Source organism: Mauremys mutica, chromosome 21, assembly GCF_020497125.1.
Source record: "Mauremys mutica isolate MM-2020 ecotype Southern chromosome 21, ASM2049712v1, whole genome shotgun sequence".
In the NCBI taxonomy this organism is placed as follows: Eukaryota; Metazoa; Chordata; order Testudines; family Geoemydidae; genus Mauremys; species Mauremys mutica.
The window spans coordinates 4847604-4867123 of record NC_059092.1 but is presented as its reverse complement, the minus strand read 5'-3'; the positions used below and the strand labels follow the sequence as shown (position 1 = coordinate 4867123).

The 19520-nt window shown below is 48.0% G+C and overlaps 1 protein-coding gene across 2 annotated transcripts in view; it reads left to right on the top strand.

Annotated features, from left to right (window-relative positions):
• The window catches only part of LOC123354240 (transcription factor HES-5-like), a 75425-nt gene that overhangs the window by 25847 nt on the left and 30058 nt on the right, over positions 1-19520 (top strand). Inside the window, exons 3-6 of one of the 2 annotated variants that reach the window (XM_044996070.1) lie at positions 1833-2000; positions 8058-8127; positions 10895-11075; positions 11210-12355. In XM_044996070.1, the coding sequence (XP_044852005.1) occupies positions 1897-2000; positions 8058-8127; positions 10895-11075; positions 11210-11451 (597 nt within the window). In that variant the 5' untranslated portion in view covers positions 1833-1896 and the 3' untranslated portion in view covers positions 11452-12355. Of the gene's footprint in view, positions 1-1832; positions 2001-8057; positions 8128-10894; positions 11076-11209; positions 12356-19520 lie in introns of those variants that run through there. The other variant, XM_044996069.1, reaches the window with a different exon arrangement.

Sequence of the window (19520 nt, the reverse complement as noted above, 5' to 3'; positions counted from 1 at the left end):
AATTTGTTAGTCTTTAAGGTGCCACAAGTACTCCTGTTTTTTTTTGCACATACATTTTGGTTACAGACCTGGCTACACAGTTGAAACTTTGGCTACATCTACACGGCGCACCTCACAGCAGCACAGGTGTGCCGATACAACAGTGCCACTGCAAGCTAGGCAGGGTAGCTGCTCTTTGTCGGCGGGAGAGAGCTCTCCTGCCATCAAAATAAAACCACCCCCAACGAGGGGCAGTAGCTTTGTCAGTGGGAGACAAAGCCTTGTCCACACTGGCTCTTTTCATCTGTAAAATTTCTTAGTCAGGGGTGTGTTTTTTTGTTTTGTTTTTGCACACCCCTGACTAACAAAAGTTTTACCAATGAAAGTGCAGTGTAGACATAGCCTTTGGTTTGTGAAGGTTAATTTGGATGCTTCATTTAATTAGTTCTATATGCTTGCATAATGGGAACATGATGATGATGATGATATGCTTGAAAATAGCAGTAGCTTTGAATCCTCATCAGGCCAACTTCATTGCTACAACAATCCTTAAAATGATCTTTTAAACCCAGATACTTACAGCAGGGCCTAGCTATCTCAGGGGACAGATGGAGCCTTTCACCTCCTGAACTCTGTCCACACTAGGAGAATTGCCTATGGCTGATGCTGAGGCAAACCCTAAGAGGTACGGAGCACATGCTGGGCATCTCGTGGTGAAGTTGATGGGGCTGTTCAACAGGTGCTCGGCATCTGTTGGGATCTGGCCATATTTCCAGCTCCAGATTTTTCAGATATCACGAATCAGGTGTCCAATAATCATGAGATTGGCTTAAAATCATGTGAGCTATTTTGGTGTTTAAATAATTATTTGGCGTTCTTTTTATTTGCTTTTTGGTTTCTGAGTCTTTTCGACTGCATTTGGATCACACTTGCAAGTTCTTCTCTGCAGGCTAGAAACTCTCCTTTTTTTTTCTTAAGTGAGAGAGCAAGCTGAAAGTCTCATATGTTCCCACATAAGGGGGGATATGACAGAGATCTATAAAATCATGAGTTGTGTGGAAAATGCGTATAAGGAAATGTTATTTACGCCTTCTCATGACACAAGAACTGGGGGGATACCCAATGAAATTAATAGGCAGCAGGCTTAAAACAAACATAAGGAAGTTCTTCTTCACAGAACGCACAGTCAACCTGTGGAACTCATTGCCAGAGGATATTGTGAAGGCCAAAAGTGTAACTGGGTTAAAAAAGGAATGAGATAAATTCATGGTGGATAGGTCCATCAATGGCTCTGAGCTATGATGGTCAGGGATGCAACCCCATGCTCTGGGTGTCCCTAAGCATCAGGCTGCCAGATGGTGGGAGTGGGCGACAGGGAATGGGGTCACTCATTGATTTCCCTGTTCTGTTCATTCCTGCTGAAGCACCCGGCATTGGTCACTGTCAGGAGACGGGATCCTGGGTTAGATGGACACTGATCTGACCCAGTCTGGCCATTCTTAGGAGAGATTATTACAGAGCAGTGGACTTGGTGTCAGGACTCCTGGGCTCTATCCCCAATTACCACATAAAAATATTGAAGTCAGTGATGGACAAGGGTGTATTAATGGTAGATAATCAAGTCCATTCCCTTGAAAGCGCAGGATTTATCCCCCCAGATAGCCGGTAGTGAATGAGTCAGATATTAAACTGCTCAGCCTCAGCAGGGTTCTGAGGCTGGATCAGTTCATGTTCCTACAGTGCTCTGAGCCTTGGATGGAAGGTGCTAGTATGAGGCAATGCCTCCGGAACGGGCACCCACCTCTGGGGCAGGTTCGTTTCTAATCCAGACCGGTCCCTTCTTTGTGTTACAGCGCAATCCCCCTCGGCCCTAACCCACCGGTATCCCAGCCCGGATCTCAGCATGTGAGCTCCTCCATGGCTGCCCTTTCTCATGCTCAGCGGCTGTCAGTCACGGTGCTGGAGAGAGAGAACAATGGAAGTGTGTCTTGTGAAACGGTCTTTTTCACCCTGCTGGGCAGGTGGGTTTTGTGGGACCCAGGAACATGTGCTCCGCTGGCAATAAAGTGAGGAGATTATGCCTGTTAAGAGCAGACGGCTGCCTTGCAGGAAGAGCTTTCAAAAGCCAGAGAACAGGCCTGTGAGCCTGCCAGAGTCCCAGCACTCTCTCTAATCCATGGGAGCGTGCAGTAGTTCCCACTGCAAGAGTTTGTGCGGTCTAAGAGCTCAGCCCGGAGTGGGAGTGCCAGGGGGTGCTGTGTGCTAAGAGACTGCCTCACCAATCCTCCTTGCACTACTGGGGTACAAGACCAGGGGAGTCCAGTGTATTAAACAGAGCCAGACTCCCATAAAGAAGTGGGACAGGATGGGGTGAAGGTGGGGGCCAAGATCCTGACTTGCTTCCTTTGGCATTGATGACACGGTTGTGAGCAAGCCCTGCTGCCAGGAATAAGCTGCAGTAGTAGGTGCTGTTTTGTACGCACCCCCAAGGGGAGTCAAGCATAATGCCTCCAGGAGCTGCCGCCAGGGCAGTGTACCTCTGCAGGACCCCCAGTGTAAAGCCACACGCCACTCCTAGCGCAGTAGCTGCGTCTGGTACTGATCACTTGATGGCTCCAGAGGCTGGTAATGGGCTATGGAGCCTTTCAGCTCTAAGGGCTGATCTGCACTAGTAAGTCAGGTCAACCTAGCTACGTCGCTCAGGGGTGTAAAAACTGTGCACCCCTGAGAGATGTAGCTAAGCCGACCTAAGACTAAGTGTAGACAGAACTGAGTCCAGGGAAGAATTCTTCCGTTGACTTAGTTACCACCTCCTGGATGTACTGCATCGACAGAAGACCCCTTCCTGTCACTGTAGGACGTGTACAATATAGCACTACAGCCGTGACGCTGTAGGGTTCCTAGTGCAGACGTACCGTAAGTCACTGGTTCCAATCCCGGCCCTATCCCTAGTAGCAGAAATTCATCACCATCTGCAGGCTGTTCAGTAGCCAGGGCTAGTCCTCTAAGGCCAGTTCCTAGCCAAAACATATTTCATGCAACTAGCTAAAGGTCTGGCATAATTTAATATAAATTGCAGTCTTTGCTCACAAGAGCTTCAGGTCTAGGGATTAAAAATGAGGTGTTACTGACAGATCCATGTGAGCGTGTATTGGCAGAGCGAATGAGATCAGTGCCATAGGCGCCAGCTTCTCCTGGCGCCAGTGGGTGCTTGTGTCCCCTGTTGTCCCCAGCCCCGCCCCCATTCCAACCCCTTCCCCAAAGTCCCTGCCCCAACTCCGCCCCCTCCCTGCCCCTATTGGACTCCTTCCCGAATCTTCGCCCCAGCCCTGCCTCTTCCCCGCTTCCTCTCATGAGCAAGCCACATTCCCGCTCTCCCCCGCTCCCTCCCGCAGCTTGTTACGCCGCGAAACAGCTGTTTTGTAGTGGCAAGCTGGGAGGAGAAGCGGGGAAGGCGCACTTAGGGGCAGAGGCGGAGGAGAGCTGGGGGGGCGGGATGGGGAGTTGCCGGTGGGTGCAGAGCACCCACCAGTTTTTCCCCATGGGTGCTCCAGCCCCGGAGCACCCACGGAGTCGGCGCCTATGATCAGTGCTTACAGAGCAAAACCTACATTCTTTTCCCTGTTTAGTCCCTTGTTACTGAATACATTGTGTAGTTCAGAGAGAGGTTTCTGCATAGCCCTAGGGGCCAGCAAGTCCTGCCTTGTCACCCCAGCTCTGACACTAACTCCATCTGTGGTCTTGAACTAGTCACTCTAGCGAAAATTTAAAAAAATGGCCACTGGTTTTTGGGTGCCTAACTGATGACACCTTGGGGCCTCATTTTCAGAAGCATCAAGTACCCAGTTAAAATGAAAATGGGTGTTTTGCATTTCTGCAAAGCAGGCAAGTGAAACTGAGCACCTAAAACCACTGGCTGCTTTTGTATCTTTTGGGCTGAGCCTCTCTGTCTCTGCAAAACGCAGCTACTAAACAACCCTCACTCACAAAGGGGTTCTGAGACTTCATCAGCAACTATTTGTAAAGCATTTTGGAAATACAAAGCACTAGATATTATTCCCAGTTATGGGATCCCTCACCACATTGTTAGAATCAGAAGTTCAGGCTACTGCATACAGACGTGGATGTTGTCAAGAAACTTTTAAAGGAAGTGAGATTGTTAAACCACCACCAGCACCCCCTTGCCCAGGCCAGATGTTAAGCCCTAAAGAACTGAAGTGGCACAAGAATTTCTTTCCCAAGTTCCCCCAGCTCAGGCTGACAGACCTTGATCAATGTTTTTCTCCACAGTAAGTGCTCTGCAGATGGTCTACCCAGAACAGGGCTTCTAGGAAGTACAAAGGGAAGTCAAACACCATTTCTAATTCAGCTTGTAGCACGGCACACTTTCATTATCCTCCGTCTGAATGCGGTGAATAGAGAAGCAGTGTGGGAAACTCAGAGGAACTCCAAACTCACACAGTCTGAGGGCCTGTAACAGACTCTTGTCCTTGGTCCCACATCTGCCTGTTGCAGACACAAGGAGAGAGAATGACAGAAAGAAAAATCCCATTATAAAAAACTGGAAGGGTGGTGGTTGAGGGGAAAGCCAGTGGAAAAAAAAATCAGGTTACTGTAGCCAGAGAGAAATTGCTGGAAATTCAAACAGGGGGCTCTGAGTAATATATAACCCCCCCCCCCTCGCTCACAAGCAGCAGCACAGGGACTGACTAGGGCTTCATCCCACACTCATTCAAGCCCATAGAAACAGTCCCATTGAGTTCAGTGGCGCTGCACTGCTGAGCCTGTATTAGGTTCTCTGATCCATACATGCATACTGCCTAGTGCTTTGTCTGCTCCAGAGTAGGCAGTATGGGCTCCTAGGTTTTGCAAATGATTTCCTCGGTGCAGCTCCGTACATCCGCTCTTAACGGCGAGAGCGAGAGCTGAGGCCACAGCAACGACAGCATTCCAGGGGTCTGACCCCTTTCATGCAGAGATCTCAAAGCCCTTTGCTAATATTAATGAGCCAGGCTGCTTGGCCCTCTTGGAAGTGTTATTCTCCCTGTTTGACAGTTGAAAAAACTGAGGCACAGAGGAGTGAAGTGATTTGCTTAAGGCCACACAGTCCATGACAGAGCCCATGACACAGTCCAGAAGTCCGAACTGCCAGTCCATTGCTCTAACCACTCCCAGCTCTGCCTGGACAGCTGCTGTCATCAGGAACAGTCTGAGCAAACATCACTACCCTCAGCAGATCCGTGTATTAGCAGTATTGAATGTTGGGGCACTTGTCCACTGGCTTTGCACCATAGTTGGGGGCTCACTGCATCCTTACTCAGTGAACTCAAATCCACAAAGTCCTCAAAACCCAGTCAAAGCCGAGTCGTCTTCCATGTGGAGGCCATCCCTGCAAAACCACAAACGGAGCCCGGATGCCCTCATGACTGGGCCAAAGTTTGTGAGTTGTAGCAAAACAATTACCAGATTCGGGCTGAGTCCTGAGTTGGCAGCGGAGGCCAGAGCCTGATTTGCACAGCTTTGCTGCGGAGGTTTTGCAGCTCTCTGATTCACAGAGCCGGAGAGGAAGGATGGCTATGTGAGCAATGGAGTCCTCTGGACTATTGCCACATCTGTCGTGCTTCCTGCATGAACTTTAAAAAGTCACTGAGGGCCTGATGGGTTTTTTGTTTTGTTTTGTTTTTTCAAAGTAGATGCCCACTTGTATGTCAAATGTGGATTTGCACACACAAGCAATTATGTAGCCTCCTACATGTGCAAATCATGTGATTTGGACACACACACACGGGAAGTACACTCAAAAAAGTAGGCCCAGATCTTTATGAAAATCAGGCTCTTAGCCTATTGGCGCCTCAGTTACCCTGTGGAATGAGATATTCTGCCCTGTTTGTTCATAGATGCTTGAAAAGGGCTCTGAGCTGCTTGGATAGAAAGGCCTGATTCTGATTGCAGCTATGCTGGTGAAAATCAGGGATAATTCCCTGGAAGATGATGGAGTCACTCTGGATTTACACTGGTGTAGCTGAGATCAGAATATGGCCCTGGAAGTGCCAAAGGATATGGATCAAGTCCATAAGTCCTGCTCAGGCTCTACTCAGGCTGAAATTCCCATTGGCTTCAGTTTCTTCTCGGAAAGGGTTTCAGGATTTGGCCCAATGGGAGTGTTCCCTGAGTAAGGTCTCCAGGGTTCAGTGCTAACTTTGTATATCCAAGTCTGCCAAGATCTTGCCGCCTTTCCCATCCCTCACACAGAGTTCCTTTTCTCCTAAGTACCCTCCCATGGTAAGCGGCTTATTAACATAAGGCTGTGGAAGTTTGTGTACCTCCAAGTTTCCCACACCATTTCTTAACTATATTCATTTCCCACACAAAAGAAGTGTGCCTGGCTACAAACCACATTAGCAATGGTGCTTGACTTTGCATTGTGTTCAGTGGGAAACCCTACTCCCAAAAGGCCATCTGGGTAGCAGTTATCAGAAAGGAAGCAATCAGAGCAGTGATGATCTCTGAAGACTTGGGAAAGCAGCAGCTCCTTTAAAACGCCTTGAAAGCGAACATCTGGCAGAGATTCAGGAGACGGGATAGTGTTTACTCCACATTCCAAGTGTGGTACCTGTATGTAGGGTCTTACGGTCATCATCTGTTTTCTTTCCAATGCCAGGTGCTCCGGTCCCACAGTAGAAAGCAATCATTCCGATGTTGGGACATAAATTAATTCTAAATTCATGATCCCTGGTGTAACTCCATTGACACCTGTAGCTTTACAGTGGGGATGAATCTGGCTCATTGCCCTTCGGTGGGATTTCCAAATCAAACTGGAGTTACGGCCGTTCATTCTGGGGTCATGCCAAAGTGACGGTCTCCTCCAAAGCTCGTTCTTCACTGGTTAGTTAATTTCCCTTGTTGATTGCGAAGCCGCAGAGAAAACCCTGGAGTCATTTTTTTAGTTTGTTTTTCCTGAGACTAGAACATTTGTTCCAGGAACTACAGTATCCTTGTGGTGTGACTCGCAGGGAGGCAGGGAAAAGCTGCTGTCAAGTCAGGGAGACTTTGCACTTCTGTTACTTTACTAGGGTGACCAGACAGCAAATGTGAAAAATCAGGACAGAGGTTGGGCGGTAATAGGAGCCTATATAAGAAAAAGACCCAAAAACCAGGAGTGTCCCTATAAAATCGGGACGTCTGGTCACCCTATACTTTACAGACTATAGATGAACCCCACAAAACCAGTGCAACAGACCTTACAATCGTCCCTGTTTTACGACTGAGGCCCGCAGCAGTTAAGTGACTCACTCAAGGCCGCAGAGCTTATATCAGAGTCAAGGATAGAACTTGAGATTCAAGGGCTCCCAGCCCCAACTCTGCCATAATCAAACGACTCCATCAAATTTCAAACATACCAAAAACCCGAACAGAACTAGAAAGTAATTCCCCTGCAGGGCTTCTTGGCATGGTCCTTGGGGGAATCAAGCCGGGATTGTATTCCACATGGCTAATTTCCTGCAAGTGTTGATCAATTTCCAAAAGCCTTGGGGACCTGGTGGAGGGCAGATATTTTGTTCTTTTTTCCAATGCGGCAAATTCTAAAGTCCTTAATTGAGTGAAATTACCATTGATTTCCATGGAACTATAGCAATTCAAGGTGGCAAGATTTGTCCCCATGTAATTTTTTGATTACTCAGGCTACCTTCAGCTGAGAAGTAAAATGTCTGTTTTCAGAGTCTATTATTTTGAGAACAAGTGAGCTATAAACAAGGGCCAGATCCTCAGCTGGTGCAAATGAGTGTAGCTCCATTGACTTCCATGGAATTATTTGGATTTATACCAGCCGAGGGGACAAAAGTGACTCTGATTACCCCAGCACAGTCAACTGACAGCTGTGAAGATCTGGCCAGTTCTAACTGAGTCTGACCCTCTAGGTTCTCTTTTCGAAAGAGCGTTTTGAGTCATAGCACCAGATCTCAGAAGTGGCCGGAAGCCCAAACTGAGATAAACAGGCACATGCAGCACCAGTCACCTGTGCACTCCCACGTCTGTGCTAACAGGCTTACCACTGAAAGCTCATTTGTCTTCCACAGAAATAAAAGTCCTGAGATGGGCAGAAAAGTCACAGGGCACAGGACTCCCCCCTCTTCCCCCCAAACGAGGGTAAGTGTGGAAATGCTTTGATTGTTCTGTACAACTGGTTATTACAGGGAGGGGCATCTGACACTTAAAACTGCTTTGTTAGATTCAAATGTGGGGCATGCATGTGTGTGGTTGATGTTGCAGGGAGAATTTATGGCTCTTCCCATATCTGGTTATTAGTAAGCTCATCTGCAAAGCGGGAACGATCTCAGGCAAAGCTGTTAGCTGAGTGTGCGGGCCAGGGAACTGGCAGGGTTCTCCCTATGTGTCATTGGCTAATCAGCCCTAGAAATGAGTTCGCTGCTTGAGAGATCCGTTTCAGAGGCTGTCCCCAAGAGGGGCGCGGGAGAGCAAACGATGGGGTTTCTAGGTGGCGTTACATGGGCTCAGAATTAATCCACACGCTTTGGAGGAAACATGTGAGATGATGTCACAAAACTTTCCCACAACTTGACATAAAAGACTCAGAGCTCAACAGCTGCTGTTCTGTACAAAAGAAGTGAGCCTATTCAAGGGCAGTACAATGGGGAAGGAAAAGCAGATCCTGGAAGAGGTCACTTAAGCCTTACCTGGTTTTAAGAATAACTGAATTAGAGACAGATGACTCTGTGTGTGTGTGTGTGTGTGTGTGTGTGTTCACTTTCATATACATTACACACACTTTTATACCACATTCCGTGGCAGGATCCCCAAACTCTTAACAAATATAAACTGAGCCGCATAAGAATAGTGAGAGAAGGGAATATTATAATCCCCTTGTCACAGATGGGAACACTGAGGCACGGAGAAGTGAAGTGACCTGATTAAGTTCACACAGTGAATCTGGAACAAATTTGGGAACAGAACCCCATGCTTCAGCAGCCTGGCTCCATGCTTTAACTCTACCCTTGTAATGTAACTAATTGGAATGGAAGACGTATACTAAACATACAGATGGTGCAGAAATCAGTCTGCTTCCATTTGATACTCAGCTTATCTTTGTATGAGTTAATTTAATGCTCAGAAAAGTGAGTGAGGACTCCTTGTTATTCAAGCAGGCAGAGTGTAGGTCAGGTGTAGTGCAATTTATTATTTATTATTATTATTATATATTTTATTTATTGGAAACACACAGCTCTAAGAATACATCTTAATATCCTAAACAGCAGCATCTCTTGCTAGTGCAGTCCTGGGTCTCTCTAGAGCAGAAACTGCCAGTAAAATCAAATCCTAGTATGGACTGTAGCCTAGAGAAGGAGAAAGGGAGTCAGGACTCCTGGGTTCTATTTCCAGTTGTGTTTCTGACTTGCTGCGTGACTTTGCTCTGTGCCTCAGTTTCGCCATTGGTAAAATGAGGATAATCCCACTAAAACCTGCCTCATGGTGGGGATGGAGGGGAGTGGGTTGTGAGGCGAAACTAATGTTCATTATATGTTTTGATTTCTGTGGATGAAGGTAATGCATAAATGCAAAAGTATTACAGATATTCAGCACCCACTAAGATCTCCCTCCTTTCACCTCTGGATTCTCTCTCATATTTAAGAACAGAGAAATGAAGTATTATTGTGACTATTTTTCCCATATGGGGAAATTCAGATGATGAGAAGGGAAGTGCCTAAGGTCACCCAGGACGTCTGAGAACAGAACTCAAATCTACTTCCTCCCAGTCCTCTGCTTAACCACGAGACTGTCTTGTGTATAAATAAGTAAATAACAACACTCTGTATAGATGTGTGTACCCACAGTGAAGTGCATTGTTTATCCTTAGCCAGACCATGGAGTCCACACTGTTTTGAGTCAGGCGACACTCACATTGATGACAGCTGAGGAGGAACTTCAGAATCTGGCTCATTGTTATTAAAACAAACCCACAAAAAACAACCACCCTGGTTTTGAAATTAACAAAATAAAGTCTGTAGTTTATTTTCAGCCACTAGTGAACCCAGCGATCTCCGAGCAAGCGATCTCCGAGCAAGCGTGCTGCTTGCCTTCATCGGTGTGTCCGTGTGTGTTCGTGCCCAAAGTGTGTGCCTGGGTGTGTATGTTTTCAAAAAAGATACAATCCCATCTTTTCCTCTGCACAGATTAGCTTCTTTCCCGCCATCAGCAACTGGCCCCCGCATTCACCATTGTATGTGAACTGAATATTGTGTGTGCCCGGAAAGCTATTGATCTGCAGCATCAGTCAGCAGCCTTTTCTCACTGAGGGCCAGCTCTTTCCCAGCTTCTAACATGTAATTTGGATCCCAATCTTTCACGTACCACACACTCCCCACCTGCTCATCTGGGAGAAGGTCATTATCCCCCAGCTATTCACTGGCAATGGAGCGTGCAAGAATAGATGCTTCATCTATTGTCCTGCTTATCTCTGATTGGCTCTGGAGTGTGGGAAACTCAACCAAGTCAGAGACCCACAGATTCTCAACAAGGTTGTGCAGTATAAATATAGGGCAGAGTCAGCTTCCAGCAGCACTTCCACAGGACTTCAGCACAACTGAGATCTGCCTCCTTAGCTCGGGACAGATGGCCCCCAGCACTGTTTTCATGGAGCACAACAACCTGCTGACACCAAAAGAGAAAAACAAAGTAAGTACCAGCACAGTCTGCTTTGCTGACTGCTTCAGTGAAACTGATGGGGCCAGAGCCTCAGCTGGTAGAAATAAGTGTAGCTCTATTTCTGTGCCAATTTACACCAGCTGAGGATCTGGCCCATACGACTTACATGCACTGAAGCTATGGGCCAAACAGTCCAGAGATGTGGCAGAGTGAGGATGTTTTCTAAGCAAATCTTTTGTCCTGCTTTTTGCAGCTGAGGAAGCCGGTGGTGGAGAAAATGCGCCGGGACCGGATTAACAGCAGCATCGAGCAGCTGAAACTCCTGCTGGAGAAGGAGTTCCAGAGACACCAGCCCAACTCTAAGCTGGAGAAAGCCGACATCCTGGAGATGACTGTTAGCTACCTGAAACAGCAGAGCCAGCTGCAGATAAAGAGTGAGTATCAGACTTGGCGTCAGTCCTGGCTGTGTGCAAAGCAGCGATGTACTGTATGAAGCTCCAGAGAATGACATGAAGAATGAGTCTAAATCATGGTCTCTTTTCTCTCCCATCTCTCTTTCCTTCTCTAGCTGCAGGATCCATCCATAAAAACTCTCAGTTCGACTTCAAGGAAGGCTACTCCAGGTGCCTGCAGGAGGCTTTCCATTTCCTGTCTCTCCATAAAGTCCAAACAGAAACGCAGAGCAAGCTCTTGAGTCATTTCCAGAAGAGCCAGTTGGCTGCACCAGAGGTCATCTGCTCCCCTTCCAGCCAGAACACCCCAAAGCAAGCAGCCCTGAAGAACGTCAATGCTCTCTGGAGACCCTGGTAGACTGCGGGAGGGGAGACAGGAAACACTTGCTCTATGGACCTTTGTCTTTTATATTCCAAAGGATGGGTGTGACTGCAGCTGATAGTCACACCCTGATCCTCTCTATGTAGGGAATATTATTTCCCGTTTTATTTGTGTGTGGAAAGAATGGGATACTTTTGATTCTTCAGTTTCATGTGGGATCCTCTGGAAAAGGTTCAGGTATTCTGTTGAGTGGTATTTAAGCTGTGCAGACACTGGTGATAGCAATGTACACCAGGGCACCCAGTCTAGAGGTGCGTGCCTTCATAATGAAGGAGGTTTTTGTAGGTGGCTAAATGTTATCAGTGTTACAGTTATGTTAAGACTGTAACAGATAACGGTGTTGGTAGGAGAGAATTCTCTAATTTTGCTGGTAAAAGCTGTCAGCTTTGCTCCCACTTTCCTAGCAACCTTTGCTCACTCTGAATTTAGGACGAATTTAGTACCTCACTGTTGGTGGGCAGTTTTCCAAGTTCTCTTCCCCTCTGTTTGCTTGCAGCGCTTGCATAGCAGCAACGATAGATTCCTAGCTTCTGTTCACCCGTCACACTGTAGGGCTAGCAAGAGGTGGCTAGATAAAACGATGGGGAATATTTCTACCATTTTGCTGCTTTTTCTGTTTAGGAAAATAATATTTTAATACTTTATATTAAAGACAAAAGAAAGTAGATGCAAGGTTTGGTGGTTCAATGTTATACATTTGGGCTGTCATCCTAGCTCTTTCTAGCATGTTCATTATTATAATGATTGTTCTCTGTGCTGAGCGGTTTCATTCATTGTGGATGGTAAGTTTCTCCCATGCCTGGGAATGGCCCAGTGGGCTCTGTGCATACCATGTATGCATCTGTATCACATGTTTGTAGAGAGAAATAAAAATGCATTTGTGTGCAGCTGCTGGCTAGGTTTCCTTCTTGTCAGCTATGTGCAGCTGCACGGACCATTGAAACACTCTTTGCTAATTTAACAACACCACAGTAACTGCAAGGGATACTTTTCAGACCAAAGGAGCTTGTGTTCCTGCCTATCCTAGGCACTGAAACGGCCTCCATCACTACAATAGCTGAGCACCTCACTGCCTGTAACACACTTATCTGCACGACACCCCTGGGAGGTAGGGCAGTGCTATGATCCCCATTTGTCTCCAAGTCCTTTATTTTACTAACTGTCTTGCCCAAGGTCACACAGGAAGTCTGTGGCAGAGCGGAGAATTCAACTCCCCATTCTCAAGCCCCAGGTTTGACCCTTAACCACTGTCCCATCCTTCCTAGACCATGCATAGTTTCTACAGAGATGAAAGCAAAGGTTAGACACCTCTGGCCCACTCAGCCTCCCTTAAGCTCTTTTGCCACCACACCACTGCCCCAGGAAGCACAGGCATCTGCATTGGCAAGCGGCTCCTGCCATTCTGGGCTCTCTTAAAATCCAGAGACCTGATTCTGATCAATTAGGGCAGTGGATTTACACCAGCATAAAACTGATGTAACAGAGTACAGTAGAGGGAAGCTCCTGGGCTCTCCTCCCTCCTGCTTTACACTGTTGAATGACAAAAAGATGCACATTCGGCAGGAACAGATGGTTCCAGGGACACACCTGTTCATTTTCTCCATTGCCCACTATGCTACTTAGACCTGATGTTCGGCACTAAATCCAGAGTGACACCTCCCAGCCCGGGTAACATCAGTTCCATGCGGTACCAAGGCCTCTCCTGGCAAGAAGCTGGGCCGGGTCTCCTTGGATTACCCAGTGCTGCTGACGCCCTTGCTTTAAATGAATGGTTCCAGTACAGTCAAGTGCCGGCAGCCAGAGGCCTGTGAAAAGGGCCCCACACCCGTGTCACAAAGATCCCATGCACTGGCTAAAATTAAAAACCCCCAAACCACCTACATTTTACAAAATACTAGAAAGGCCCAGAAGAGGGCCAATGCTCATTCCCCTCACATCACTGCCTGAGGGTCTGGCTGGGCCTCAGCAGAACTGGGCTCAGTTTCCAGATCTGCAGCATCCTCCGTGTGAGCTGCTTTAATTCCTTTACAGCCGTCCCAGTTACCAAATCATTCGACTGTCTGGGGTTTGTACAAAGCCCAGGGGCAGCACCTTCTGACCCAGGCACTGAGAGTGGGTGTGAAGTTGCTGGGAGGAGCAGGGAGTCCTGAGCAGGACTGAATTCCTCCCCAGCAGAGCATGGAACTCTGCCCTACCATTTGCTCCCACAGGATTGGGGTTGGTTTTTGTAATTATAGGGACTGGAGGGGTCTGTTCGATTCTGTAGTTGATTTGTAACTCACTGTTTGGACTGATGTTGGTGACTCTGATTCCTTGGCTGTGGGGCCCTCGTAAATAAATCAGATAAATAAACGCTGCACGGTCTATACCAGTGTGTACGGCACCTCAGCTGAGGCTTCTACCGTAACACTAGAATAACACGTCTTCCAAGCAGTGACTGGGCCTCCGCTGCAGAGATGTTGCTGTACCAACACAGGCATAGGTTGATTTCTATATTTGGTGGGGGAAGGGGAGGCAGCTCCAGCCAGGCTCGGGTGACCAGATGTCCCAATTTTATAGGGACAGTTCCCATATTAGGGGCTTTTGCTTATATAGGCCCTTGTTACCTCCCACCCTCTCCCCCAATTTTTCACACTTGTGATCTGGTTGCCTTAAGCCAGGCCAACTGGGTTCCGCATGGGGGAAAATTCCATGCCTGCCTGAGGCTTGGGGTCTGGGGGAGCAGTGCCCCCTTACACCTCCCCAAACTACGCTCATGTGTAGAAATGACACCACCGTGCGGCATTGTGGTAGTATTTATAACCGCGACATGCCCTTAAAGGAAAACGTTTGACAGTGTCTCTGCTGTTACTTTTGCAAACTGAGTATTTTAACCTTATGGCTCTAAAACACCTACAAGGATTTAAACTAGATTTCAAGAGAGCACTTCTCCTTTTCCACCACCAGGTGTCGCAAACTGTTCTCCTCCTCCAGGCTGCCAGCTGTGCAGGAGGAGGTGCCCTTGCCCTGTTGTCTAGACTGCGGCCTAGAGCAGGCCTGGTGGGATTTGAATTTGTTTACAATGACTCAAACCAGCTGGGGTTGGTTTAGTTTCCTGAGAGGCCTGGGGACACATAGGAGGTAAACAGCTGCCTTGCCTGGCATGGACAGTACGCAGCACACTGGTGATTAGTCATTGTGGTCACCTGCGGGACACTGTTTAATTTTAATGAGCAAATGTCACCGGGAGGTGGAAGCTGGAGATTTTAGGTAAGCTCCCCGCACCATTTATGGCATTACAGTAATTTCCATAGCAACCAGCTGCAATGCAACACAGGATAGTTCGGTATTCAGTAAAAAATACGGGAAAAACCTTCCTGCATCAGTACAATGGGAAGCCTGTACCACTGCAGATGCACCCATTAAACTTGGAGAACTCTAGGTTTGCTCTCCCCTAGGTTTTTATGTGGCACCTACCACGGCAGTGTCTGAGCAGGCAGGCGGTTGTGGGCACAAGCCATCTCACTGGGCAGCGCATGCAGTCGCTCGGGGCCCTGAAATGCGGGGTTCTGCAGGTGCATGCCTCACACCTGCATTTGCTAATGCCGCCCACAAGGTGCCCCATATGGTCTGTCACTGGAATGTGTTTCAGTTTCCATGCTTAGTAATAACAACACTGCTCACTTCTGTCTGCACAGCTTTACTTACTCTGAGTCTGAGGCAAGACTTCTGGCTCCCAGAAATGATCGTGGTTCAAAGGAGCCTGGTTTCCCAGTACTTGGTGCATTCAACAGCACTTGGGGGCGAATGGGAGAGGTAGGGTGCTCAGCACTTTTGAAAATCTGGCCCCATTATTTAGGCACTTGTAAGCGATGCTGAGTGCTGCTGAGAAACGCCGGCCACATTCGTGCGTAGTCCGCGTCACGCTTTTCCCCAGTTACTTGTGCAGGTCTGTCAGACAGTGCCAGGAGAGAGGACTGCCTTGAAAAGAACAGGGAGGCGTATAGGCAGGTGTCGTATGGACATACTGCTAGCTTGCGTTTTGAAAGGGTTACAGCTTCATGTTGGCCCTTTTATCAGAGCGAACCCCCACAGCTTGTGCAACAACATCCTGTTGTGAAAGGAAAAAGTTCATAGCTGTGGCTTTGTTTGAAGAGAAGCTTTAGGCGGTGTCTACACTGGCACCTTCAGCGCAAAAACTTTAGTCATTCAGGGGTGTGAAAAAACACCCCCATGAACGACAAAAGTTTTTGCGCTGAAAACACCAGGATAGATAGCGCCTCGTTCGGAATGGTTATTTTTTATCACTGAGAGAGCTCTCCCCCGGTGATAAAGCATGACTGCACTGCCCACGTCACAGTGCTGCTGCGGCCGCGCTGTAACATGGGCAGTGTAGACATACCCTTTGTTGTAACCTTACCTGCCTGGGACATGTGTGTGTCGTAGGGTATGGCCACACTGGCAAGTTTCTGCACAACAAGTTATACCATGTTTATTAGAGCACTGGAATTAAACCGTTGTTACATGTCCACACTGTGCTGCTTGTGACGCTGGAGCGCATCCACATTAGCAGCTCTTGCAAGGGCAAAGAGAGCAGTGCATTGTGGTAGCTATCCCACTGTGCAACTGGCCGCAGGGCACTTTGGGAAGGGTTTGCAATGCCTCATGGGGCAGGCACATCACATGATGCAGGTTTCCCAATCCCGTTGTTCCATGGGCAACCTACTACATTGCCAGCTGCTTTTCAGCTGAAGTGGAGGGGGCGGGGGTGGAGAGGGGAGTGTGTTTTGGGGACAGAGAGCCTGTCAGCACGCTGTCTTGTATGTTCATACAGCGGCAGGAAGCAACCGCCCTGCGGCAGGGAGAGGGGGGAAACCACAACATCAGCCCCACCCTCCCTCCCCAGCTCTCTGTACAGCAATCACACACCCCTCTCTGTGTATAACAGCCCACGCATTCCACATTAATGGTTTGCTTTGTGTCCCACAGCAGATCAGCACCGCACACAAGGGCTGTCCGAAATGGAGCTTTGAAAGGGGAGGGGTGCATCTCTCCAGGGCAGTGGAGTTCAAAACAATGCGCAGAGGGGCCACTTGAGGGATTATGGGACACGTCCGGAGGCCAGTTGATTGCTTTCTGTGCTGTAATGTGTTTACACTGTCAATACAGCACTGGAGCCTCTGCACTTTAAGGGCATGTCTTCACTAGCAACTGCAGCAGTGCTTTACCGTGGCTGGGTAGTCATGGCACCAGCGCTGCGAGAGTAAAAACACTACTCCCACGAGGGGAGTAGCTCCCAGCGCTGGTGCACTGTCGACACTGTCACTGTCCAGCACTGAAACTTGCAGCGCTCGGGGGGCGTGTTTTTTCACACCCCGAGCAAAGAAAGTTGCAGCGCCGTAAAGTGCCAGTGTAGACAAGGTCTAAGGCTTAGGACTCTTGTCGAGGTGGTTTTTTTGCAATGCTGCAATTGAGGAGTTTCTGCGCACTAAGTGGCTTGGCCATGTGTACACCTCGGGAGTTACACCGCAGAAAGCTGCTTTACTGCGCAGTAACTTGCTAGTGGAGACAAGGCCTTAGATCATTCGTATCTGTAAAGCACGCTGAGAACTTCCGCTGGGGGCGAGAACGACAGATAATAGTAAATAATTAAAGGACAGATGGGTCTGTGTTTTAGAAGATCCCAGCAGACTTCTGCCTGCTGCTGTGTTTCTTTCCCATTTTTAACCCTTGAAAATCCCTGTTATTCCAAATAGTCTTATTTGTTATTTAAAAGGGCAGAAATTAGTTTCACAGACCTCCCATGCAGAAAACTTTCACTTATACTTCACTCAGTCCTGTCAGCTTCCTGGAAACCATGGCTGGAAGGGTGGAGAGGGGGTCGGGCGTTGGGCCAGAGAGCAGGTAAGCAGAACAGCAGGCTGTCAGGGCTTCGGGGCACCAGCTTTTCTACTCAGTTCAGGTTTTGTTTTATCTCCTTTTGCCCAGACTCTCAATTATGTTAATCCCTGTTTATTAACGACACGTAGCCCTTTTGGAGTGTTTTTCATCTGCAAAGATAATCAGTGGCAGCCTCTTAGAGCTGGATATTTCCTGCCTTATTTTGAATCAGAGACTTCATACCTGCTGCTGTAAATTGGCTGTGATTATCAAGTGTCAATTCGAGCCTCAGTTTCTCCTGCCTACTTTCAAAGGCCACCAGCTTCTGCTGTGATTGATCCAGACCCGTAGTCCCCCTGATAATTATTATCTGCAGATGGGGAAACTGAGGCAGAAAAGTTAAGTGATTTGCACAAGTCCACGGAGAGTGGCAGTGCCAGAGAGAGGATTAATGCAATTAGAATAAATGAGTCCCTTCACTAATACTATTTTTAAAATAATATTTTCCTGTGATATGTTTTAATTGAATGTACAACAGTTTCTAATTGCTCCTTCCTCACAACAGTGAAACTCGTGACAATATTGATTTGTGGTTAGAGACGAGAGCTGTGAATCAGGACTCCTGGGTTCTGCTCTTGGCTCTGTCACTGACTTGCTGCATGGCTTTGGCCAAGTCACTTCACCTCATTGTAGCCCAGCACGTACCTAGCAGCGAAAAGGAGGTAACAGCACTTGTGTGCTTTGAGAGCCTCAGGCAAGAGATGCCATATGAAGACTATGAATAACATTTTTATTGGAGCTGGTCAGAAAATGGGTCTTTCCCACTTAGGAAAAAAGTCAAATTTTCAGCAAAAAATCAACATTTGAAATATTTCAGCCAAAACCTGGAAATTTTCAGTTGTTTGCCTCGTGGAACACAGCCTGGAAAGAGCTTAAAGCAGAAGACTGGAAAAATCAGCTCCTCTGCTTGCCCACCAAACCATGGCCTCAGGCAAGCAGGGATTGTGAGTCTGAACTCCTGGTCTCTTCTCAGCTTGGGGCAGAGTGGGTAGAGCAGTGAGACTGGGATTCGGGGCTGTTGTGTATACACAATCTCTACTCCTGATCTGCTGTGTAACCCTGGGCAGCTTGTATGATACCCTGCTTTGACAGGACAACGTTCTAGTGAATTCCTATCTATGTTTGAAGAGCCGTTTTTCCTTCACAGCCCGTGGGTGTATGTGTGAGAGAGAAGAGTGTGTGTACATCAGTGTTTGTGAAGCACTTGTCAACCCTTGGCTAGGACAGGGCAGTTACAGGCAATACATAATAACAATAAAGGACTGAAGCTTAAGAGATGTCTCTGTTTGAGCAGCGCACGCTGGATTCCAGCAGATCCCTGGCTAGTGATGTGCCACTTGGCATTTAATGTTCAGAGCCTACTTCACCCTGTTATTTCAAAATGCAGCAGGTCTTGATTTATAAGGTTACTTCCCTTCCTCCCCGACCTCTCCCACGGAACAGGAAACTGACTCAAACTTGTCCAGATAATCCTTTCCTGCCAGTTTCCGGAAAAGGAGGGCTGTTAGTTTACGGCCAGATTTATCAGCATAGCCAGAAGCTGCGATTAGAACACAGGATGGATTGGACTGGTTTGTGAGACAGCCTGGCACTCGGGCCATGGAGAGTGGAGAGGCTGCAGGGGCTACTCACCTGATAAAGTGCTGCAAGCTGGTGGATGGGGAGGCGGGAGGGAGTAGGAGTTCAGGCTGCACCCTCCCCATTTGCTAGCTAGAATAGTTGGCTGGATGGGGAATAGATCCAAGAAGAGGGGTGAAGTGATTTTCTCCTTCCTCCCAGCACAAGGGAGGAAGTGGGTCTTTGAGACACAGTTTGTGCTCTGCTCTGCTCTGCTCCTGGGGTGGGGTAGCGACATGATGCCCTTCATGGCAGATTGCAAAGGCATAATCTGCTCCTGAGCAAGAATCAACACGGGACCTGCTGTAGGCATTTGACAGGGGCGTTGTTACCTGATCCTTGCTTGTTACATTGCTTTGGGCTGTGTCTGACACAGGGATGCCTACCCAGTTATCTGAGTCTGTGTGGGTGATGGGTGCGTGCACAGGGTTTCAGCGAGCAGGCCTCAAGCTGTACACTAGATAAAATCTTCACCTTTCGTTATCTGGTTTTGAGGCTGGGGCTCAGGC